The sequence below is a fragment of the Thermobia domestica genome, chromosome 16 (genome assembly GCF_964235325.1).
Source record: "Thermobia domestica chromosome 16, izTheDome1.hap1.1, whole genome shotgun sequence".
Taxonomy (NCBI): domain Eukaryota; kingdom Metazoa; phylum Arthropoda; class Insecta; order Zygentoma; family Lepismatidae; genus Thermobia; species Thermobia domestica.
The window spans coordinates 174733179-174758693 of record NC_137469.1 but is presented as its reverse complement, the minus strand read 5'-3'; the positions used below and the strand labels follow the sequence as shown (position 1 = coordinate 174758693).

The following is a 25515-nucleotide window of genomic DNA, read 5'->3' as shown; positions in this document are numbered from 1 at the left end:
AGTTTGGACCAATGAAGAAACCCTTATAAATAATAGTGTTTAAGTCTTTATCTCGTCTCTGAAAGATTTCCAATATTCATTTTAATTTTTGGCATTGTTATTAATTTGTATCAGTATTATCCACTACGACGTATTTGTTTAAAAGTGCATACTTATTCTATTTGTAAATATAATTTTTACTCTTTGAATACAATTTTTTGAAAAGTTGTATCTGAAAATACGTCATTGTTCCAATTTTTTCCTTCAAATTGCACTATAATTTAGAACTATGAGATTTACTTTACAAAGGAGTAAAATGAGCAACCAAACTGCAAATTCGGATCACTGGGTACGGAGATATACTTAGATTAAAAAAAAAAAAAAAATGTAATTTGGCGTCCATTTTTAAATATGCCAACCAAACGATTATGATCTGAATCACGTTACCGTTTTTATATTCGTATAGGTGTTTAACAAACTCCATAGTAAGACTTAGGGGGCAAAAACTTAGCACGTGAGACGTACTAGCGCCTGCAGTACAGATATATTGCTAGAAGGTAAAAACATCGGAAAAGCTATTTTTGTAACAACAATTAAAATCATACAGTACATACTATTAGTTTTCCTTTAATATATAGTCCATTTTTAAACTAAATTCAGCATGTTGTAAACCGTTCTAAAGCTTATTAAATTTTGCTTCTTTTTTGTGCATTATTAAAATGTTGAATTATTAGGCATTTTCGAGAAAATTACAATAATAGAATAAAATTTTATGTTCAATTCTACTCTTCTCAAATTTTCGGGAAAATGCGCAATTTTTCGAAAAGTGCTTTAATACATAAGTGTAGAGTATGATCGTCTCTTTCTAAAGGAAGAAAGCTGGCGAAAATTGGTCTATAATTGGCCGAGTTATGAGCGTTTAAAGACGGTCATAATCCGCCATCTTGAAACTGATATGGCGATTAAACCAGATGACGTTACTAAAAGAAATTAATTCTCTTTTAAGTAAGTAATAACACCCAGCAGTCAAAAATGAGGGCACATATAGTGCACACGTGACATACGCTAGCGCCTAGACTATTCTGCATGTCAAACGTGGTCCTACTCGCTATTAATAAAGGTAATGTGCAATTTTACAGGTGTTTTATATTTTTGTCTATTTCCTGTACATTTTCAAATGGCGTAATGATTCGGAGTTTAGTATGAATTCTAGAATATGTTTATTGTGTTTTGATACCTTCATGAATATTAAGAATAACTTGTATATATACTTCCTGAAATCTTATTTTGTTGTGTTTTAATATCAATATAGATCTACACAGAGAAAAATCCGTTATTGTACAAATATACGGTATCCTCTTGCTTACTATAGAAAACAGTACGGAGCATAGGTCATCCGTATGCTACATAGGCACTGCCCTTAGATGTCACATCATGCCATTGCAGGATGTTTGACATCTAACAGTTGTCCATATATCACATGCATATACTTATGTTACCTTCGTCAGCTATATGTTATATACGTCCATTTGTATGTGAGATCCTGACCGCCTACATTGTTTCATACAGAAAGTACGTATAGATGGAACACTCATCCAGCAAGTATTATAAAACATGCGTTTTCAGTTATACGTCTGCTATACGTTAATTCCAAAAACTACAGGAATTACGCATGTAACCTATCTTTATAAGTACGCCACTTACATTTTTTTTTCTCAGTGTAACCTTTTGAGAAATGTACTTTTTGGATTTTCAATATTGTGATGTATATATTTATTTTGCTTTATTTTTTTTTTTTTTTTTTTTTTTTGCCATGATGTTTCAGGGATACAGCGGTTACCTCTCATACTTGAGGTCCGTGGTTTGATACCCATCGAAGTAAGGTTGTGGTGGATAACATTATGTCCATGTGTTTCCTCAGAGAACTCCCGTTTCTCACATTCTCATTCCACCATTTCTTCCATCATCATTCACTTTCCTTAATTGTCTATCTTCGTTAACCCAAAGGGCATAATTGTGGGATGGTAAACAGAAAGATTCATTTTAATATTTTATTCATATATCATGCACTTATTCTGAACAATCGTCCATAAATCTGATGATTTGTTAACGATTTTAATATAGCATGTTTTAAGTTTATGTAACTATGAAATAGTAATATCATCGATGTAAAATATCTTTGAATAAAACAAAGAGTTCGATTACCTTAAATAGTTATTGTGTATCTCTTTTATAAAAGTTAGAGTATGTCATAGTGATAATCCTCATAATACACAATATACATATTTATTTTTATCTTGTGAAAAAGGCACTATAACTATACCCAAATTGTAAAAGACAGCAAAAGAATTATCATATCATGTATATTCATAGCTTATTCTTAGCGGTAGCAATTGGAGAAACTGCATGGAAACCAAAGGCCCTATCCGGTTTCAATAATGTAAACATACTTTGGAGGATATGGCTGAAATTCACCTTAAGTGTAGAAGAACTATACAGATTCTATATTCTTAAAACAAATTGTCCTAAAATGGATGGAACGTAGTCAGAAACCACGAAACACTAACATTAGTGCCAATGGAAAGTCAATGAAATACAAATAATTCATCCACTTATCTCGAAAACCAAAAGAGGGAGTTTTCTCAAATTCAGCTCAAATATGGAAGAGGCTATGCAAATTCTATATTTCAAAAGCAAATTGTCCTGAAATGGATGGAACATAGTCAAAATAATCACGAAATATGGAAGAGTCAAATCAATGGAAAACCAGTGAAAAAAATGAATTCGTCCACATCTCAAAATCTGTAATGAGAAGATGGCTAATAAAAAGCTTATTGCAAAGACGTAGTAAAGAGCTTAGAAATGATGTATAGTACGTAAGGTAAATGTGGATGGAAGATGGTCAAAATTCAAGTTGTTTGAGTAAAATCAATAATAATGATAAAGTCTTTGTATCTTCGTCAAATTACTCAGGGCGCCCCACGCCCTGATTACGTGCCCACCAGATTACGTGCTTGAAATATCTCACATCTTAATTTGGAACCTCTAGATTCGATTTAGTACGAAACGTGACTTTTGATATGATGACGTGACACAGTCTGGCACTTATGGCGAACCGAATAGGCCCTTTGAAAGTTATCATTTGGAAGCTCGTGTCTCACAATACCATATATTTATTAGATTTTACAGAAGAAATTTCTGAAATCACGTCCATCATTTTAACTTTCCCTGTATAGTGGGAACTAGAAATAACTAATTGGTGTAGTAAAATACATATATTAAACCGCGATGTTTGTTGTGTATCTGCAGATTGAACCAATAACCTATTGGACAAAATCCAATATAAATCAAGTCCTCCAAATTAGCACAACAATTCACTAGATATTAATCGCCGTATAAATCATCCCAGTAAGATATAAAATTTTGTACGGTACGTAAATTCTTGTTTGGATGAATTTGAATGAATATGTATTCAACTAAGACTTTTTTGGTGCACTTGTATAATGTGACATTCATTTTTGTAATTAGAAGGGTTTTAATGTTTCTATGAACTTACAGACGTAATTTCAATACGAGAGAAAGCTGAGTAAAAATTTTTCTTTTCACTCGCGGTGTTCAAATATAAGAGATACAAGATTATTATGTTTGTAAAAGTTTAATCGGAATCTGCCAGAAAATGTATACACTCCTTGTTATCCTATATCAGGATACTGGCATTGTGTTCTGAAACTTAAGTATGTTGTAGTATGGTTTTTCTCCCAACAGATGTCGTCTTTGTCAATTGTTTTCAGTTAAAATTGTGTAGTACGATTTTTCGCTCAACAGATGTCGGTACTATCAGCACGATTAGTGAGATAAGAAAATGGCAGGAACACGCTTGAGGTTCGACCAGCGTAAGTATGTTTTGAAGTGATTTATCAGGTTTGGAAATGCCATCGAAGTGCAGCGTCAGTGGAGAGCGAAGTCTGCTACTGAACCACCAACCCGCGTAACAATCAAATGCATTGTTAACAAGTTTGAGGCGCATGGAACGACGAGCGGTCGATGCAGCTACAGCGGTCAATGTATCAATGGAAATCGATGCACATCTCTCTATAATCTTCTGTCGAAGGTTTGCGAGTGTCCAACTGAAAACAATTGCCAATTTCGACTACAACATACTTAAATTTCAGAACAATTGTTAATGCCAGTATCCTGATACAGGATAAAAAAGAGTGTATACATTTGTTGATAGAAATGAATAGTCTTTTGCATGAAAACTGTAGTTTACAAATCCAAAGTTTAAAGTAAATTGAAAATGGAGTCGTCATTCTTGAATTGTTACCCAGTCTTAATGTATGTATTAATATTTATAAGTTATCAATGTCTCATAGAAGTAAGTTACAGATCACAAGATTAACGAGCGACGTCAAGTTTTGTTTGATACAAACTTCAAATGTTCAATACGTTTTCCTAAGCTTTTTACCCAGTGAGTGCTTCAAGGATGAATTTAGTAGTGCAGGAACATTCGTTTCTATAAAGGTTTCTCTGTATTAGTACAATTAAAATATTTTCTTCTCAATAGCATTTTGTCAAATTTAAATCTCTTATATACAGGGTGTTTCACACCGACAACGTTTGGTAGGCAATTCCTGGCAACAAGATAAGACAAAGAGTATAGACCAACCTAGGTGCACAAATGCTTCCTTTCGGAGTTATAAACTGTCGAAAACATGAAAAAATGAAGTTTAAAAGTCGATAGCTCCAAAACTATGCTACCTACCGTAGTCGGGTCAAAACTTCACTTACGAACTAAGATGTGCGCTATCCAAAACTCCATGTTTCAGAATCCTAAGTTACTCGCGCAACAATTTTTATAGAGGTAGTTGGTGAGTACTTCCAATTATATGTCCATAGCTGAAATTCCTCTACAAAAATTGTTGCTTAAGTACCGCAGGATTCTGAAACATGAATATTTGGATAGCGCACATATTAGTTCCTAAGTGAAGTCTTGACCCGACTACGGTAGGTCCCACAGTATTGGAGCTAAGGATCTTTTAAAGTTCACTTTTTCATGTCTTCGGCAGGCTATAACTCCGAAAGTAAGCATTGATACACGCAGGTTAGTCTATACTTTTCCTTTTCTCTTGGTGTAAGGAATCACTTTCCAAACTTTGTTGGTATTGTTTTGAAACGCAATGTATATTGCGTAAAGAAATGTAAAAAATAGTAGACCTATTCAAAAAGGAAAGAAAAAGTGCACTATGTTATGAAAAGTGCATTGCATATATATAAAAATCTAGAATATAAAAATTTGAAAACGCACTTTGTGAGCTAAAGTTGTGTACCATTGAGAGAATAAGATAGAAGACTATCGACATAACTGCAGACAAGGGAAGAATACTTCAGAGAGGCAGAACTGCGGATTGAAACCGCAATCTGCCTATTACAAGACAAACTCTCTGATATTGCATCTCGTTATTCCGTACATCATGGTACCCATTCGATACATTAACCCACTAACTTCCACCTTATTTGCCTTCAGAATGCCCCTCATAACGATGTATGGGAAACGAAAGTCAGGTTGTACAGTCGATTTTAATTTGAAGTATTTCTATTCTACGGAGTGTTCACAATAACTTTTTTGTTCATTGCAGTTTACACTACTTTTAGTATGTGTTTACGCCTACACTGGATAGTCGATAACATTCCAGATCATCATCAAATGTTCATGCAATCTTTCGAATTTCTACAAGTAGCGTACGAAGCTACGAATTCTTACGTTTTTTGTTATTGGATCAAAAGTTCCAATATACTTCAGGCAAAAATTTTCTTGTAAGCCTTATGTCTGAAGAACTACATATAGTGTAGCCAATCCCACGCTATCACTTAACTCACTATGTTGTGCTATTTCCATAAAAAGTACAAAACTCGGCTTCAGGGCCGTTCAAACATTTTGTGGCCCTTGATCTAAAAACTAATTATTGGCCAAGGTCGCAATATTTTGATGCATTTTTGATCATTTCTAACATTCTTGGCCAACACCGAATCTTTTGATTCATATTTTGGATCATTCCTAAAATTCTGCTTTATTTTATTGTTAGATTTAGCAATAAACAGCTAAATTATAGAAACATTTTTTTAAAATATGTGTACTCCTTATTTGAGTGAAGGTGATTGAATGTAGTGGAGCAATTTAAAGAAAAATAATATATTCTATTATTGAGGAATAGAGAATATTCCAGTGTGCATAATCTTCATCTGTACTAAAGTACTAAAGTCTGTACTATACGAAAATTATCCCAAATTTATTACAAAAACTTTAGTTATTTTGTCCTAGGACTCTACCTTAGTGGCTATTTTTGAAAGTGGCATATATAAATATGCTATACCTCATAGTCTAGTGGCTGTTCTTAAATACGGCACATATAAGTACGTTATACACTCACAACCATTTTCTTCACATCGTTAGTATAGTGAAAATTTAAATGTAAAGAATAAATGTCTCAAAGTACTCTCTTTCACTAGTGTAAGAACTACACAAGAATATTTTTCGTTGTTTAGTAATATTAGATAAGAAAATAAATTGTTTCTGTTTTGCTTTCACATTTTTTTTTATTTCTTTCCTAGGAATGAAGCTCTATACAAACAAGCAACAACAACAACAACAACGACTACTACTACTACCACAACGCCACGGCCGCAAGCACCAGCTCGCCATGGAGGAATAGGAGGGCGTAGACGTCGACCTGTGAGGCCATTTAGGCGTCGTCCATATTATGATTACTATTATGATGATTATTATGATGATTATGATTATTACGATCAAGTGCCACATGTAAGGAATGAGGACCCAAATAAAAAGATCACAAGTACAACTTCCCCTCAGCCTCCACCGAGACAATTTGAAGGGCGTCGTAGAAGAAAGAAGCCGCGCCCTGCAAGGCCTCAACCTGAAGAGGAAGATAGGCATTATGAACAAGAGGAAAACACCAAAGCTCGTCCAGCTATCTTTGACAGACCAAGAAGTCCTCCAAAAATACGACCTCCCGTTCCCTTAAATGAACGTGAGAAGTTTTATCAGTTACAAGGACGTCCATTAGAGAAAGATCCACCTACAACGAAACTCAGTACATCTATATCCCCACCGACATCTCCACCACCAATTACTACTTCGACTTCTATCAGCCCTGTTACACCAGCACAATCGCAGGATGATTTAGAAGATTATTATGACTATGATGATTACGAAGATCGATTACCTCCTCCCCCACCCCCTCCACCTCGCCGGCATCAGCTTAAGCATCGTTTCCCGAACAGAGATCGCCTTCCACCTATACGAGATTATGACGATTCAGAAGTAGGTAGACGTCGACTTCCAGGCGGAGGACGACCATACAGAAGAAGACCATATTCTAACAGGAGGCCATATAAAATAGATGAAACAGACACTCAAGAATCATATTACGATGATCAAATAGATAATGTCCGTGATGAACAGAAAAGGGAAGATCGTTTGCCTCAAATAACTCCCAGACATACTACTTCTGCAACACCCAATACTATCATTACATCTCCATCAACAACAACAACAACTACTACTACTACTACTACTACTACAACAACTACTACTACTCACAGACCACAGTTTAGACCATCGTCCAACAGAAAAAGATATCCGGAATATTCATCGTTGTACACTTCAGGTAGGGAAGTCAATATAAATCACGAAACCGACACAGTAACTCAAAGACCACCAGGAACAGCAATTCAGTTGCCAGATTTTAAATCTGAAGAAGTAACTGAAGCCCCTCCACTTGCTCCAAGACCATCATACACCAGACCTTATTTGACACGAAAGCGCATTAACTCGGGTCAGCATCAACATCAAGAGCAGAACAGTCGATCTGAAGATGATGCTAGACATAATTACAGAAAATACAGAACCGGAGTAGACATTTCACAAGAATCTAACGACACTACAACTAAAACTGATGAAGAAAACGTGCATCATGAAAAAGTTTTAAGAGAAATAGAATCACCAGCGCCGTATAATGCTCAAACTGTACTTAACACAAAGCCATTTGCTCAGTCAGCTGAACGAACACCACATGAAGAAGTTGAAGATGAGTATGAAGACGAGGAAATTGACGAGGAATACTATGATGAAAACGAAGGGAAACCACATGAACACATTGAGAATGAATCACCTCCTAAGAGTAGTGCCAATATTAATGAGCAAACAAGTGACAAAGAAATTACTCAAGTGTATCTAAACAAAACGCGCATTACATTACCACGTGGTCTCCTTCCTTTGGCAGGCAGATTAACAGCAAAATTTAACAGAGAACCAGTTACTTTCCCGCCACACAATCTCAGAACGTCAACTATCCCAAGTACGGAAGTTCACCAGACAAATTACGGACAGGAATCTCCACAAAGAACTCAGCAAAAGGACTATATAGCTCATCCATTCAGAACAAATGTCGAACCCAAAATAGAAGATTATGATGTCACTGTGAATGATGCTTTACATCCAACATCACCTACGAGAAATAGTCCTGGATTTCCTGGTTTCAGTTACTTTCGAGAACAAGAAGAGGAACATCACGAGGATGTCCATCAGAGACAGCAAAAGAGACCATTATTCAGGAATACTCCACAAGGAACCCCTTTATACGAAGTTCCAATTACTTACTCACAAGTAGAAGAAGGAGCACCACATTCACAAAGAAGTGTGAATTTTAAATCAGGGTTCGGTAATCGTGGTGCGTCTCTCTATTCAGTGGCTGCATCTCAAACACAAGTACAGCGAACTCCATATATACAAAGTGCCAATAGTAATCAAGATGATGAAGAGAAAATAATTCGACAAATTCTTGGGGACCGAAGTTCGAGTCCCATCTTTCACAGTCAAAGAGTAGCAGCAAAATCACAAGTCAATACTCAAATTCCAAATAGAGATCAAGCGTCGACTGTGATAGTTAATAGAAATATTGGTTATTCTTGGAATAGAAGTAAACTAGATAATATATTTAATTATTAAGCAAATATTTCAAAAGAAATGTTATTGAATTCCTAACTAAAAGCCAAGTTTCCTAAGAATATGTTTAAGATTCGAAATAAAGGATGAGTTAAAAACTGTGATATAAGATTTTTTAAAACAATGTAATATCAATCTAAATTTTTTTAAAAATATTAAATCCAATCCGAGAGACTTCAATATATTGTGGTGAACCTTTTTTCGCAATATACCGTAAAAATAATTCAATATTGTACATATGAGGCGCCTAGTATCAAAATACGCCACACCCATTTCGCTTAGTTTCGAGTAATCTCGCAAAACGTGCAGTGAAGTTCCATATAAAGGCATACAAAGTCCCATATTTGAACTAGTGTTTTAGTCTGAAATATTAAGCTTTTAAACAAAATTCTGTTTCCATGAAATTCCTTTAGATCAACCATATAACAAGCGATATGTAACTCAATTTCGGTAAAAAAAAAAAAAAAAAAAAAAAAAAAAATGGATTTGGCGCCTTTGATACTAGGCGCCTCATATGATATTTGTAAAAATCTTTTCAGTCTTCAGGTTATGAAATTGTAAATCACTTCCTGAAAATGAGTAATTTTGTTCAACTTAGTTTATAGCATGGTCAAAAATTTCGACTCTCCACATTTAATTGTAAATAATTCTTTTCGTAGGTTAACTTCAAACTTAGATCATCAGAAATAACTTGGCATTAAATTACTTTCGAAAATATTGGCAAAGATTCTAAATAGTACCGTTCCGCTATGAATAACAAACTGCCTAAAATTGCACCGCTTTTACCGTTTTCCATATCTATTTCTTCAGCTTTTAGTAATGGAACTTCTATTGATACTTTCCTTGCTGCAGTGTCGTAGTAGGAGTTATCCAAGTTTGAAATATAAAGTTCTAATTCTTCTCAAACGCCAGATACGAGTGTCCATTGAGAGTTGACTGCGTATCTTCATTACCAGCCGTAGTGAAAACATTACCTTCTTTTTGAATACGATGTATAATTATTTAAATGTTGTTTATTTTATTTTTCTTAAGAATTGCATTAAGAAAAAGCAACACCTTTTCTTTCTAATTGGAACCATTCTCTAAACATTTTCCCTCAACTTACCTGAGTTGTTCGTTTTAACGTAATATATTGTTACCATCTGCACAATTTCTTGGCCTTAGCAACTCTTCTTGTGAAAATATTTTCCTGAAAGCTGATCAACATATCTTATGATTTTGCCGTGCAGGAACACTTAAATGACGAATTTTTGTTACAGAAAGGAGTTTCCCTTCCTTTTCTATAACATCCAGACATTTTTAGAACTAATCTCCCATAAAAGAAAATATCTAGTTACGTTTTCCTTACCTCAGTGTCACACGAGTCCTTCACAATAGTAGTTTCAAGTTGCTAAACATGACAAGCACATTATCTGTTTGTATTTTCTTAATTTTAAGTATAATTTCAGTTTACACATGGATATTTACATTTGTACTCAATACTTACGAGTACAGAAAAGGAGATGGTTTCACTCTGAGGGAATTTGTACGAGAGAGAGTGAAAATTTTATCATAAAGGGTTCAAGAAATAAAACTGCTTGAAACTGACTTTCTCTTCCCGAATTCTTGCTCTTAGTGAGCAGACATGTGTGTCTTACATAATTTACTTAATATTACCTGTACAAATTATATATCTGCTGTGGTCTTATTTGTCCTTAACAGGCACTATTAGTTTATGACAAGTGTAACATCATAGGAAGATGGTATTTTGATAGTTTTATTAATGAGAATACATAAAACTAAAATTCTTAGCGCTACCGTTTATGGTATTAAACCGAAGTTTAAGATTTCTTCGTGACAATGTAAAAACTTCAACAACTAATATTTTGTCTTCTGCTTTTGAATTGTTTAGGGTATGTTTTACATTTCTAATTGTATTTGTTAAATAAAAGATGTTTTCACAATTCCGAAATTGCCATAGCTGAATATTTCGAATCTCTTATATGCTGCTTTTAAATCGTAGTTCTGTACTCATTTCTTCACTGTAATTTCCTGAGCGTTTATGTATAGTCTGATACACCTCTGAACTCATATCTTTGTTATTGTAATATTTCTTGCAGTCGGTGCTCATATTTTCAGATTTTTCGGAGGGATTGCGATGAGTATAAAAATATACTTTGCCGCTAATATTCTTATCATTAAAAGTCTTTGTGGTTGTGGGATAATGGCCGGTATTTGCACAATATATTTTATATATATTGTATATAAATATATTTTATATATAATATAAAATATATTTATATACTTAGTATGAATATATTTTTACTTTTCTTGTGAATGGCGGAAAAAATCACGGGTTTAGGTGAAAAGACAAAAAAAAAAAAAAATGTATTGATTATTTATGAAAGGTCGTTAACTATTGACTTCTGGGAAAACATTTGTGGTGATCACAATTGTATTTCGTTTGATTTCCCTTTCTTTTCCTTCCTTTACATTTTTATGTGAGTTAGCTCATTCTTGTCTTTCAAAGATCTTTTATTTTCATCTTGACGTATTGAGCAAAGGCACTTATGCTTTATAAGTAATGAGGTAAAAAATAAAGTAATATGTTCTGAAATTATTTAAGCGTACTACGAACTTAGCAATTTTCTTGCTACAAAGATTGAGAAAAGCTTAATCTTGTTAGGAAGAACCTTGTTTAAAATATTGAGAGAGCAACTATTGCATCTGTATGGAGTTGATTGAATTTTAGTAAGAGTATAAGGTTATTAATTTACAATTCATATTGAATATATTTAATGTTACCTTGAGTTCGTTTGATATCATATCATAGGACTACAAAGTAAGTATGTACAATTATTATGTTAAAAATAATTTTTTGAAATCACAATTATTATAGAACAAGCTACATGTATCTATTATCTCATTATCTGCGGATGGTGGTGTGGATGAAGATGTTGCATGTGCGGATACAGATAAAGATGTTGCGAATGCCATATAGATGAAGATGGTATATTTTGTTTCCACGCAGACGTGTACTTAGTATTTGGTATAACTTGAAAAATTGGAATGCCTCTTCTGTTAGTGTTAGTTGGTTTTTCAGCACTTTCAATTCGTTTTGGTATGTTTCACGTTACAACACAAAACCAACTCCTAAGTGTAAAAATATAAATAATTTAATTTTTCTAAAAGTATGCCTCATTTAATTTTTTATCTCGTCAACTTATTGTGTAAGTGACGATGTAAACATAAATTCTTCCCTTATTTCCGTGTGTTAGAATTCATTTACGCTTAGTGCGTTGAAATTTTATGTATATACGTTACTCCTGAATAGGATTGTTACATACTTCCCTAACTAACTGATATTATCTTAAGCAAATTATTGTCTTAAGAAATGTTCTTTTTTAATTCCGCTTCTTTAATTGAGTCGTCCAATTCCAAAACGGCTCTTGTCCCTTTACAGGAAATCCCAGAAAACTTGACAAAAAAGTAGGATCTGCATATTTTGTAGAACTGGGAATACTTCAGTGTGTTCATGTGAAAAACATGAGCATCCTCAAATATTTCCAGTTCTACAAAACACATCGATCCTACAGTTTTCTTCGGTTTTATGGGATTTCATATAAATGAACAAGAGCCGATTTGAAACTGAACGACTCAATTGCAAAAAAAAAGTTACTAGATATATATTTAACTCTAGATACAAATGTTTTTCATGTACGTCCTCTTGATATGAAAATACCACGTATTGCGATCTCTAAATGAGTAATATACGAGTGTAAGAAATTTTAAGCTGATGGTTGATGTAATTATAAATTATATCATTTGTAAGTGAATGCGACAATAAACTTTCAACTATTAGACCTTCAATTTGCTGAAAGCATTTTCCTTCGAATTGAATCTAGTTTTAGGATGTAATTTCGCATAATTCTGGATCAATGACTTATTTAGATCGAATCAAATATACAGAATTACTAAATTTACTGGTATGGATGGGTACATGTCAATTATGTTATAGACGCTGACGCTAAAAGTATTCATTGCTTGGATTTAATGAGTGTAGTAATCTTTCGTATGGTACGCGGAGAATCATTAAAACATATAATATCGCAATGGTCCTTGAAATGTCAATATTTTACTATCTTTTATCGCCATACATTTTTTGAGCTGCATGTATCTTTCGTAATACCGTATATGGTTTAACCAAAATTCTTGGAAATATTAAATATTTTTACAAATATCTGAACACATAATAAGGTAAAAGTAATTAAAAAAACAGATAACAGTTTATTTGTCGACATAGGGTTGTAGTTGACTCTTAGAAAATAAAACACCATAATAATAATAATAATAATAATAATAATAATAATAATAATAATAATAATTATTATTATTATTATTATTATTATTATTATTATTATTATTATTATTATTATTATTGTAACAATCAAATCTGCTGTTCTTATTTAGGCCATGAAGATGGGAATTGAACTATAATACATTTAGGAAACCTAAAACTATTTCTGCATTTAAAAATTGAGTTTGTGACGTGCGGTAATGTGTAAAAATATCCATTGGTTAAAAATACAGGAAAACGATTAGAATGAGTACTCATATTTTTCGTTCATTAAAAACTAACCTTAAAAATGCATTGGAAAAATATGTATATTTAAATTTGTTTCTCCGGAAAAAAAAAACTTGAAAGAGTAAGCACCGACTATAAAAGATAATTAACTAACAAAGGGTGAGTTTAGGAGAGCGTGAGACTACACTTGAATACAACGAAAATTACACTGTAATGAGAAAAAGAATGTTGAATTAGGATAAAGAGTAATTAGAGATTGAAAATATTCAGATACAGCAGTTTCGGGATTGTGAAAATATTATTAGCTAATCACATATAATTACAAAGTATACATCCTACGTAATTAAAGTCGTGCGTTCCATAACAGCACAAGTCCTCTTTTTTGGAACTATATGAGTTATATATATCCTTGTAATCGTCTAACTGAACTCAATCGTTTGACATTCAAAACAACATACATTCTCATATCTTCTGCATGTTACTGACGTGTTCAGTTTCATTGGCACAGAAGTCCATGAACCTATGTTATTCTGGAAAGCAAACAGCCGACAGAAGTTTAACGTGTGTTTGATCATAATAGCACAACTTTTCACTGTCGCCACATGGAGTAATTTAATAACTGAATACAAATTAAAAGCCATAACTGCAAGCAAGACATCAAGCGGCTTAGTTACAGAAATATTAATGATAACAGGGAAAGTAAAAGTTGATGCGAGAAACTTGGAGAGTTTATATAGAGCTAAAATTCAACTGAAAACTGGTAAAGCCAGGGATATTGAAAAATGCCTTTCCTCAATTTTACCTGCAGAGCAACCTTACTTTCAGAGACTTCTGGACCACTATGGTAAAGATCAGACTCCCAGTGCTGAGGAATCAGGGAGTGAAGTGTGGGATTCTGATTAAATAAAGGAAATATATAAGTAAACTAAATTAGTTGTTTGTTGTTGCTTAAACATCAGTATATTCCTTTCCCAAATCAGAGTTGCAGTATCTAAAACCAATGTAACAGACTTATGAGGTCCATAATATTTTTACACAAGTTCAATATTTTCATTATTTTATTATATAAAAAAAAATTACTTGCAATATTCATTATTGTAATACTTAGTGACGTTTGTTATTCAGCAAAGTGTAAATATGAAAAAAAAAATCTGATTTCCAAGTTCACATTTGCAAGAAATATTCCGTTTATATTTTTTATTGATTTTCTCAATATTTCTTCAGTTGGACTTGTGTGGCTATGGAAGTTACGGCTTCAATTGAAGAACAGACAAAATTGGTCACCGAAGTCTTTCTTATTTTTACATTGAATTTGACCACTCTTAAAATCTTGTGTAGAATGTCATACGTGCGCTGAAAATTTAAAATTTATTACAGCATTCTTAGAAATAAGTATATTAAACAATCATTCTTAGGTAATCCGTTAAACTCTACCGTTACCTAATGGTGACTTATAAGGACAAATGTGATCATAAACGTAAAATTATAAGTTAAATTATATTTAAGATTATATCGACATTGTTTGCAAACAAGGGAAGTAATTCTACACAGTATAAGTATTAAGTTGTAAAAGCAATCTTTATGTGAAGTGTAATGTCAACTAGACTTTGAAAGTAAGTAGGTAATTATTTTCCTAAAACGCACTTTCTAAAAGAAACCAGTATCATCTTAGATGGACGAAACGATTTTCCTCTAGAAGGAAAAAAGTAAACAATGTAGATTTTTTTTGTATATACGTGAGGGTGTATGTTTTAATAAAGAAATTTGTTGATACGTTTCCAGTGCAAGGAAGAAAAGAATGCTCTCTCTTGAAAGACTGTAAAATGACAATAATTTTCTAGATGTTTTTAATGTAAGTAACAAAAGTTCAATTAGTTGTAAATGCATGTAGAGTAGGACTGGTCCTTTTCTTCGCACTATTATAAAACAAACCATTCTATCATTGATATAATTAGTCATAGAGCTTCTTAATTGCGTCATTGTATAATATAATAAATACGAAGACTTCGTAGTTATAAGAACTCGGTTCAAAATTTTAAGATAAACTAGAAATGTTTGTATCAATAAAGAAAAAAGAAATACCGAGAAATTCATTCAGAAAGTATGATTATAATCGTCTGTTTATTTCAAGAGTGACATAATTCAAATTTCTAACTTTTCAGGAGAAGTGTTTGAAAGTTTCGAAACGCAATGAAAACAAATGGGCGCAAGAACGACACAAAGTGCTCTCTAGCGGCCAGTTTTGGAACCACATCTGTGATTTTTTTTTTTTTTTTTTTTTTTTTTTTACGAGAAAGAGACATCAAGATTGGCTTTAATTTTCTGCCTATAAGTGTTATTTTTGAGTTATGTCACTCTTGAAATAAACAGGCGATGTATTTACATTAATTCACGTATATAATTGTTTAAAGATGTATTCACAGATTTTTTCAAGATTGCTGTTTTCAAAGAAGTGGTGGTTAAAATCGTGTTCTTGGAAGAAAATCGTAACCTAACCATTTCGTAATCTATTTGATTTGTCATTATTACTGATTTTGATACCTTTATTACTTTTTCTAACAGATCAATAAAGAGAAAATGATTTACGATATGATGATTTTGGATAAGAAATAATAGATGACATGGTTATACCAAGGAGTTTTGCTTATAATTTGTATACGTACATGGTATTCTCATTTTCAGTGTGTGTTCTCCTTTCTTATTGTCTGCAAGTAGATTAGTATCTTGATTGTGGAGAACAACAACACCTGTTGTCAATATGTATTCTGTAGTCATATTCTAATTCTAAATGCTTTATTCGGGAACATATCTTTCCGACTCAGCAGTAATATTGCGTTGCACTTTACTGTTACGGAGGTTTTATCTGTATGTTTGTAATTACTTTTTATCTACAGTTATCCATTACGTAGAACATTTGTTTTCAGTGGCAATGGAACTATCCACCTATCAAACATTTAAATGAAGTTTCCACCTGACAATGGAGTTTCCACCTATCAAACACTTAAAGACTGAAAAAGAGAAAACAAGACAGATTTGAGTATGATATATAATATTGTATTTCATACTTTAATAAATATTAAGATCCAGCATTACAAAATTATCAATTTAATCTCGAACCACAATTTATATTACCGTCTCTCACTAAACGTTTGGGTACTTTAAATTATATTTGATATAGAATATTGAATAAAATATTACAAATTCTACTTTGAGACATTAAGTAAAAAATGAGATTAATTTAGATAGCTCCAAAGTTAAGTACCTTTACATATGTGATAGAACTAATGGTAATATAATTTACACTAGAACTGTACATTGTTAGAATGAAATTGTGTATAAGGAAAGATAGAAACTTTTTACTGAGACTGCACATACAACAAGGTCAAGTTAATCTATATACAAACATTTTTATTATTTCTTATCACTGTGTAAAGTCCTGTATTCACTTGTTCGACTTAGTTGCATGGCTAATCGACTACGGTAGTTGCTACTAATTTGAAGCGACTACGTCGAACATATTGTCTGGCTGGATTCTGTTTAGATCTCTCAACCAAAATCGAACATACCTTGTCGACTTGCTCTCCTTCACTGTAAAAAATTTCATAGGTAAATTTACAAAAAACGGTGACGATCTATTTGCCATGCCTCGTGTAAATCAATTTACACCTATAAAGAAAATTACTAATATGAAATGATATAAAATTACATTTTTATCAATGAAAATATATTTTCTTATAAATTTACTGTCAATTTGTAAAAAAAAAAAACCCAGCAAATTTTGTAATTTAATCTAAGGAAAAGAATATCAATTTACAAAATGAAGGGTAAATGATTTTACATTGATATTTGGTAATTTAAACTACATATTTTTTTTTCCAGTGTTGGTCGATTTGAAATCGACCAGCAGTTTCAATATAAAGATGTCCAAACGGAAAGCTATTGTAACAATACGTTATGTTCTAGCAGAATAAATACAACATTAAATAAAAATAGCAGTAACAAAGATAAAGAAAAGAACGATTTTGGGTCATGGACTTTCAGAAGGACATATTACAAGGATCATATATTTGAATTAAATAAATTTCACTACAGTACTCGCCTACGCCAACTCATTATCAATGAACCTCTATTCCACACTATTAACTGCACCGCTCTTTACTTTTCCCATGTATCATTCACACACTTGCCGTGCTTTTTATACCACTTTTCAACTATTGCATTCTCAAAATATGGAATATTTCGTGGAAATGATACAGGGTTCAATTTGAGAACAGCCCAGCCTTAAAATAAAAATTTCACGAATAAAATCTTTTGTTTCGTAAAGAAAGGAGAAGAACTTGATAAAATACTTTTTACATAACGTTTTTTTTTTTTTTTTTTTTTTTTTTTTTTTTTTTGCTGCAATTAATAGTCGAATATTTTCTGGAGTTCTATTTTCTCGGACATTTGTGTCGCAGAATATGTTCAAATTGTTAAGGCTTTAAAGCGTTAAAATTTTATCATTTCTAACGTTACCGAATTGTGTTTGGTTAAGTAGATAGATAACGTCATTTCCCTCTGTTACTGATTAGTTTGAGTTAATTTAGCCTATGAATTTCACGAAAAATATCTGATTCATCACTTCTTTCATATTCCTGGTATATATATTTTTCATACCTCTGGATCTACTTCCTAGCGGTTAATTCTTACCTTGGTGTATGTCGTTAGTTATGTACAGAATTACACGTCCCATAACATTTAGTCGTGCAAAAATCGCGTAACTGGTTCCAAATTGTTACTTGAAACCATTTTTACAAATATTTCGGTTCAGGGCAAAACTGGTGATTGTGACATCGCGGGATGATAAGGGAACTTACTTATGAGGGCAGCAAACATGAAAAACATGTATCAATGTAGATACAGCTTGTACCTTAAATGTAAAATCCATTATATTTTAAGACTTAGTGTAATGAAGCAAAACCTACCTTGTTTCTTTCAGCACTCCAAAACTCCGCTAGGGGTTATTGTCATTATGTACAGTAAGATGCTGTCGATCTCCATAATATTTATGTTATTGATCTATGGGAATAGTGTGCACATTAATATAAGGCTACCCATACATAGAAAATCTGGAAAATATAACAGATTTCTACGCATTACTTTGTACACAGAAATATCTTAACGGGTATAATCATAAATTATCCAATAGAATTACCATTATAAAAAGAAACTGTTTAGCACAAAAATGAAGTCTAAGGACTTGTCGTTGATAAAACAATCTCCACGAATTACCTTAATATTTATGGAGGCTCATTTTGTAATGACGGAAAAATTATCTATTTCACGAAACCAAACTATATTTTCTCGATATGTGTTCACCGCACCTGCACCAAACTCCTTTGAACCATTTATTTGCCACAAACATTCTATTATTATCATTTAAATCAATGTAATCTCATATGTTCCAAAGCACTGTTCCACCTGACGATAATTGAGGTGTTTCCACTAGGCAACGTAGTCACCTTCGCTGGTCAATCTGGTCGAATCGACCACAGAAAATAGAACCTCTCTCAATTCAGTTGTCAGTCGATTCGTCGCCTTCGAATAAACAAGCAATACAGTCGAAGTCTTGTTTTACAGAGTCGACTGAATCAAAAGTGACGTGAGTTCAACTCAATCGAAGACAAATCGACGTGAGTGAAAACGGCCCTTAAGTAAACGAGTCCAGAATACAATTGTAAGTTGAACCAAACTGTTAATCAATGAATACAATTATTGAGTGCTATTATTGCTATTATTGAGTGAAAGTAATGGATGACAAGAAAAATAAGAGTGTGTGCCAGTGGTTAATTACCTGGAACTGAGCACTTAATAAGTTGATTGCTTATTTACTTTTATTTCTTTCTCTATTTGACCCTACTTCTTCACTTTACCCTCAAAAATGAGGATAACAAAACTTGGCATGCAGTTTATTTCTGTTTTGATGTAGTGTGTTTCTTTTGTTTCCTTTTCCAGACAGATATTCTTTTATTTTGCTACGCGGTGTATATTATTATATATTATTTGTATGAATGTTCTTACAAATCTTTAATTTTAATACGTGTGAAATTTGAAAATAAAATTATTTTTTAAAAAGTGAAAAAAACTTTTTTATTAATATGTTAGTAAAATTACTCCTTTTTCCTGACCTATTCTTGTCGGTTATTTGATACATTACGTTGCTACTAGTTGTGTTTCTTTTTTCCACAAATAATATACTTCCAAGCAAGTACCTGGTAATATGCAAAACACAAGGACAGACATTGATACCAGGGAACTCTCGATTCAGCCTTTCTGCCCTAATTATTCCCAGGATACTTTGCGGTCGATAACGTCACGTGGAGATATCGCCAAGGATGTTATAAAATAGAGGATTTGCACATATCACAAAATCTTGAAGTCATTCGTATCCTGTGATTGGTGATTTTATTACCTATGAAAGGTTATTCCGGGTAATTTCTTCTCACTGCTATTTGTACATCCATACGTGCAACATGTAACCATTATATAATGTAAATCTAAAGCAACGACTTAAATAAAGTTAAACGAGAGCCTCACAACATGAGCCAATGTTTTGAGCCAATATATATGGCGAAATGATAGTAGTCAATCAGACGTGCCAATGCTAGGTTGTTTTTGGCTTCATTTAGTTAACAGGATGAAGATACATATGGGCAGATCCTCTGTTTTATAACATCCTTGGGTATCGCGAGGTATCGTTCAAGAGAACAAGTGAAATGCTGCATACGCAATTACGCTACTTGGTATACTGTTTCGAGTTGAGAAAAAGTCCCTCCACATGACGTCACGGACAGGGAGTCAATCAGAACACTAAACGCAAACTGGGGCTGCCTGTTATTTTATGTACCTTGCATTGATTCATTTTTATTCCTGATTACTATGGACTACAGCATAGTGAACAATATTCGAATACATGTTTACACGTAATACTTTACGTTCATTTTCCTACTGTTCTTGCCAGCCATCAGTATTTTTACCTTTGCTTCAATATTGTTGTTCTTACTTGGCGCTCTTTAACATTCTATTTTGATGGGTAGTACTGAGGTAACTGTAGATGTCCAAAATACATATATATTTGTTAATCTCAATTGAGGTTTGTATCTTCAGGTGGAGATCAACATCCTAGTCACATATATCAATGAGTTCTGCTACATGTAATTATTTTCTAATATAGTCCTTGATGTAAAAAATTATTAAAATGATTTATGGTTATTACAGATGACTTTGTTCACCACGTAAATTAGTGCAACTGAAATGACTTCATCATATGATTCCTCTCTTATATTTAAATACTATTGGGTTCTTTAACTTTTACGTAATCCTTTCCATCCAATTCATTTTACTTCCACAACATCAGCACAACAGTCCTGAGTGTTGTTGCTTAGTGTGGCCCAAAGGCTCAAGGACTGATTCAATTAGAAATGAATGCAAAATATTTTTAATCTGCGAATGTTCAGTGAATTAATAAGTTTTCCACAAATATTCCGTAAGGACAATATCAATCATAAGTACATTATTTTAAAACTATCTGCATTATCAACGCACAAGGTTTGATAAATGTAACCAAGATACTTCATATACTAGTTTGGTCACAAAGGATGCTGTTAGTGCAACCATTGAGAATATTTTTCCAGCCACGTATTGTTACTGAAGAATAACGAATCACAACAACCTAATTCAGAAACTACGTGCAAAGGTTGGTCTTTCTGCCTCAAATAACCCTGGGAAAATAAGTGATAAAGTATGGTACGATTTCTTAGTCACTATTACTTACTGACGTCATCAACCATTACTAAATACTGTACTTGGAATCTATAAGGTAAGCATATCGAAGTATGCGATTTGGTTAATATACTGCAAATCATACCGAACTAGTTTCATTATGAAATATTAGCCATATGAATGTCCAATAAATATTCAATAGCAATTAGGCCACCTTCCTGAAAGACATAACCAATCATAACCATCTTATGTGAAAATCTACATCGTGACCACTATTAAAATTCAGAGTTTACTAATTTCACATCGCAAATTTTGGATTTCTTGAAACTTTAGCATTGAGGCTATATAAGACTAAACGTACTGTATAAAATGGAATTCTAGTGAGTTTAATGTGATCTCACCAGAAATCGAAAGTGCAATAACTTACACCTAAGGCTCATCTTACTAATCACCAGATCAGCAAGAAGGGTCTTATGAAGTTCAAAGAAATTAATGATTGAGTCAGTTTTCCGTTCATTATTCCTTAAATGAATAGGGCAGAAAGATATGCAGAAAGTTAAACAATAGTTAAGAAGGAAAAAAGAAACAGAGTAAGAGGAGAATTTTACAAAGGAAAATGGGAGTACATAGAAGAATTAGAAATAATTGGGAAATATGATAAAATGTACTTTGGGATGAGTTTGGGAAAGTTATATTTGAGATTAGTATTGGAAAGGCAAACGAGATAGATAATATACCAATCGAATTTATTAATAATATCAGAGACGAGGGCAAGAAAGAACTGTTCCGAGAAACAGGAGAGTGGCCAAAAGACTTCCTGAAAACGATCATGATACCGATGACTAAGAAATCGAAAGCAGAGAGATGTGATGATTACATCTCTCATATGTAGTAGTCTCATCTCGCACGCAGTAAAAATTTTGCTTTGAATATTAAACAAAAGATTGTACGGAAGAACAAATGAAAAAGTTGAAGAGGAATAGTTCGGGTCCAGGAGAGATAAGGGCACAAGAAATGCAATTTGATTATTAAGGGTAACCGGTGAAAAGTTTATAGAAAAAGAAAAAGATGTATATTGTATTATTGATCTAGGAAAAGAACTTTTGACCGCGTGAATTGAGAATTGTTGTTGGGATTTCTAAGTGAGTTTGAGTTGGAATGGAAAGATTGAAGACTCCTGCCCAACTTATATATGAACCAATAAGTAGCTGTTAGAATAGGGTAGGAAATCACGGAGAAGAGTGCAATTGGGAGCGGAGTCTCGCCAACATTATTTAATATCTATCTAGACGAGATAGTGAAAAAAGGCCTACATAATGAAGACGTCGTTTGGGTAGGGGGTACAATGATTAGATGTATACGATCTGTAGATGATATGGCGCTTTTCGCAGAATCTGAAAATAAAATCAATAGGATGTTAGAAAACTTGAGAGAAATGGTTGTGAAAAATATGAGATGAAAATAAATGTTAGAAGGACAAAAGCCATGGTGATTGGTACCAAACAGTCGATGTCAAATGTAGAAATAGCAGAGGAGAAAATAGAACAGGTGAGTGGTTTTCGATACCTAGGTAGCAGAGTTGTAATGATGTGAAGTGCGAATATGACATAATCAAAAGCAACGATACGAATGGAGAAAAAAGCTTTCAGGAGGAACAAAAGTTTGTTTTGTGGGACCTTGAATCGGAAGCTGATAAAAGGACTCATTAAATACTTCATATAGTGTACTGTACTGTATAAAATAGAAAGATGGACATTACGCAAAAATGATGCAACTTTCGAAATATGAGTATATTGAAGAATGGAGAAAATTAGTGGGTCGAGTGGGGAACAAATGAGAGAGTATTAGAAATGGTGGAAAGAAAAGAACTGTTTTAGTTATTATTGAGAACAGGAAGAGAAATTTGTTGGAATATTAGCCAAGAAGGTAATGCATTATAAGAAACGGTATAGGTCCCTGTGGCAGGAAAGAGAGGGAGGGGGCGAAGGAGGCTATAATTAATGGACGTTATCCAAACAGAAAGATCGTACGTAAAGATGAAGAGGTTAGCTAAAGACCGCGGAGCATGGTAACTTTTCAATTGTGACAAGTGACCTGCTAGTAATGGCAGAATACCTATGATGATAATAATGAACACTATCATCAAACAAAATTTTGTCAATGTAGCCCAAACAATCGTACAGGAAAATGCTTGTGAGTTAGCATAAAATTGAAGTGCTGTCGTTGCTATACGGTGAGCGTACACTTCTTCGGCGGATATGATGCTGGAGCTCATGTGATTCAGATTCCATTTTATACTGAAGGTCCACGCCTCATATAACCTGGCTGCTGAAAAGGACGTTAAACTCTAATGCATCCATTCATAACGTGAAATTGACACAAAAACACTTCGCTCATTAACTTCAAAATCAGATAGCCTATAAAGAATTAGCCTTTAGCGCAAGAGATTTCACTATTGTCGGAGCAGGTCAAGCTTAACATCATTCGATAACTCTCACTGACAGCAGAAACTAGTAGATATACTAATATGTTCAAATTTTTATAATCAGACTTAAAATATTGCATCGAGAAGATAAGTTTATTTCCTGCAAAACTACCCCATGCCGTAAGCGTCGGTGAACCACCAACAGGCAACTAACGACATCTCGCCAAAAATTGGCGGCCCGCAGCGACGATCCGCACTGGTTCCACTTCCGTTTTGAAAAATTATACCAGCAGCGTACCACCAGCAGCAGAAACGCGACGAAACGCCAGTGAACCACAAAAGTACTCCCTCAAAATATGTTAAATCGCCTGCATGCGTGATTTCTTTAGATTAAGGTGATTTTGAAAAGCACTAAAAGACAAGTACCATGTGATCTGTGTGAACCACCAACCTTATGATTACTAGTCGCGAATTCTTCCGACTTCATCACGAAGGCGATGAAGCAAACCTTGCTTATAGATTATCCCTTTAATTTGGCTAATCAGAGTACTCCTTTAAGTACAGAGTACAGAGTACTCCTGTACATTCGACAATAACCGTTTGGGATAAAATAAAATGCGTTCGACATGTAACTTTATAACAACATGACGCACGTTTATTTACTTTATTTTATAGTTCTCCCATATTCACTTTCTAGTGATCGGCGCTATTTGCTATCTAAATTCATACAACTATGCGCATTCATCCCAAGAATTTTCACTTCATTATTTACAGGCAGGGGTTACTCTTGACTCCCGGAGCTCACTTTAGGAGCAATTCCTCACAGGAGAAAATAATATATAATAATTACCACTTGCACATGACTGGTGATAGTTCATGCTTTTCCCTTATCAATTCTCTAAAACGAACCGAAGAAGCCCAGAACAAAATGAAGTCCTCGCTGCTACGCAGTGGTAACTTCAACACCCCGACTCTAGATATCTATTTCGACTCGATGAAACTCTGTACACACACTAGCGGTACATCAGTGGCACACTAGCGGTAATCCTTCGACGCGTCGCTATATAGACGATCAACATTTACCAGCAAGTGGGCCACTAGGTGTTGGCGAAGTTTACGACGTGGGGATACGGAACATTTTATAAGTTTATTTCCATAAAGCTGCAAATACCTCAGAAATTAGTGCTATTTATGGGCAATATGCATTACTAAATTCAACTGCCAAAAGATACTCAGTCGCCTTAGTTCGAATTTGGATGCTCAAGATGCTCTTTGCGGTTGGCGGTCAATTGCAGCGTGTGTCGAGCTAGATCTCTAAATATAACACCATCATAACATCGTCAATATCTTAAACATCAATAACCACACACTGTTAAACTATTCGTAGATAGCTGACGACAAAAGAAATCGACTTTTGGGTACCACATGATCTGGCTCAAAAATATTTACTCGATCGAATGCTGATCCTTACAGAAACATAACAAACTCGGGGTATTTTTGAAGAGTTGATCACGATTGATAAGAAGTGGATAACCTGGATATCCTAGAATAACAATGAGAGAAAGTTCGTGGTCGAAACGAGAAGAAGCTCCGCAGGCTGTGCAAAATCAGACACTGACATCCAGGAAGTTTATGCTGCGTGTTGTCTAGAATTGGGAGGGCAGCGTACATAAAAAGCTGCTGATGCCGAGCAAAACGATATGTTCTTCATATTGTCGAAAATTAGTTCCAATGCACCCAGAAATTCAAAGGAAACCCCCGATA

The 25515-nt window shown here is 33.6% G+C and overlaps 1 protein-coding gene across 1 annotated transcript in view; it reads left to right on the top strand.

Annotated features, from left to right (window-relative positions):
• Positions 1-13306, top strand: part of LOC145673508 (uncharacterized) — a 293832-nt gene extending 280526 nt beyond the window's left edge. The window contains exon 5 of the mRNA XM_081743276.1: positions 6589-13306. Within this exon, the coding sequence (XP_081599402.1) occupies positions 6589-9004 (2416 nt within the window). The 3' untranslated portion in view covers positions 9005-13306. The remainder of the gene's footprint in view (positions 1-6588) is intronic.
• Positions 13307-25515: the final 12209 nt, after the last annotated feature.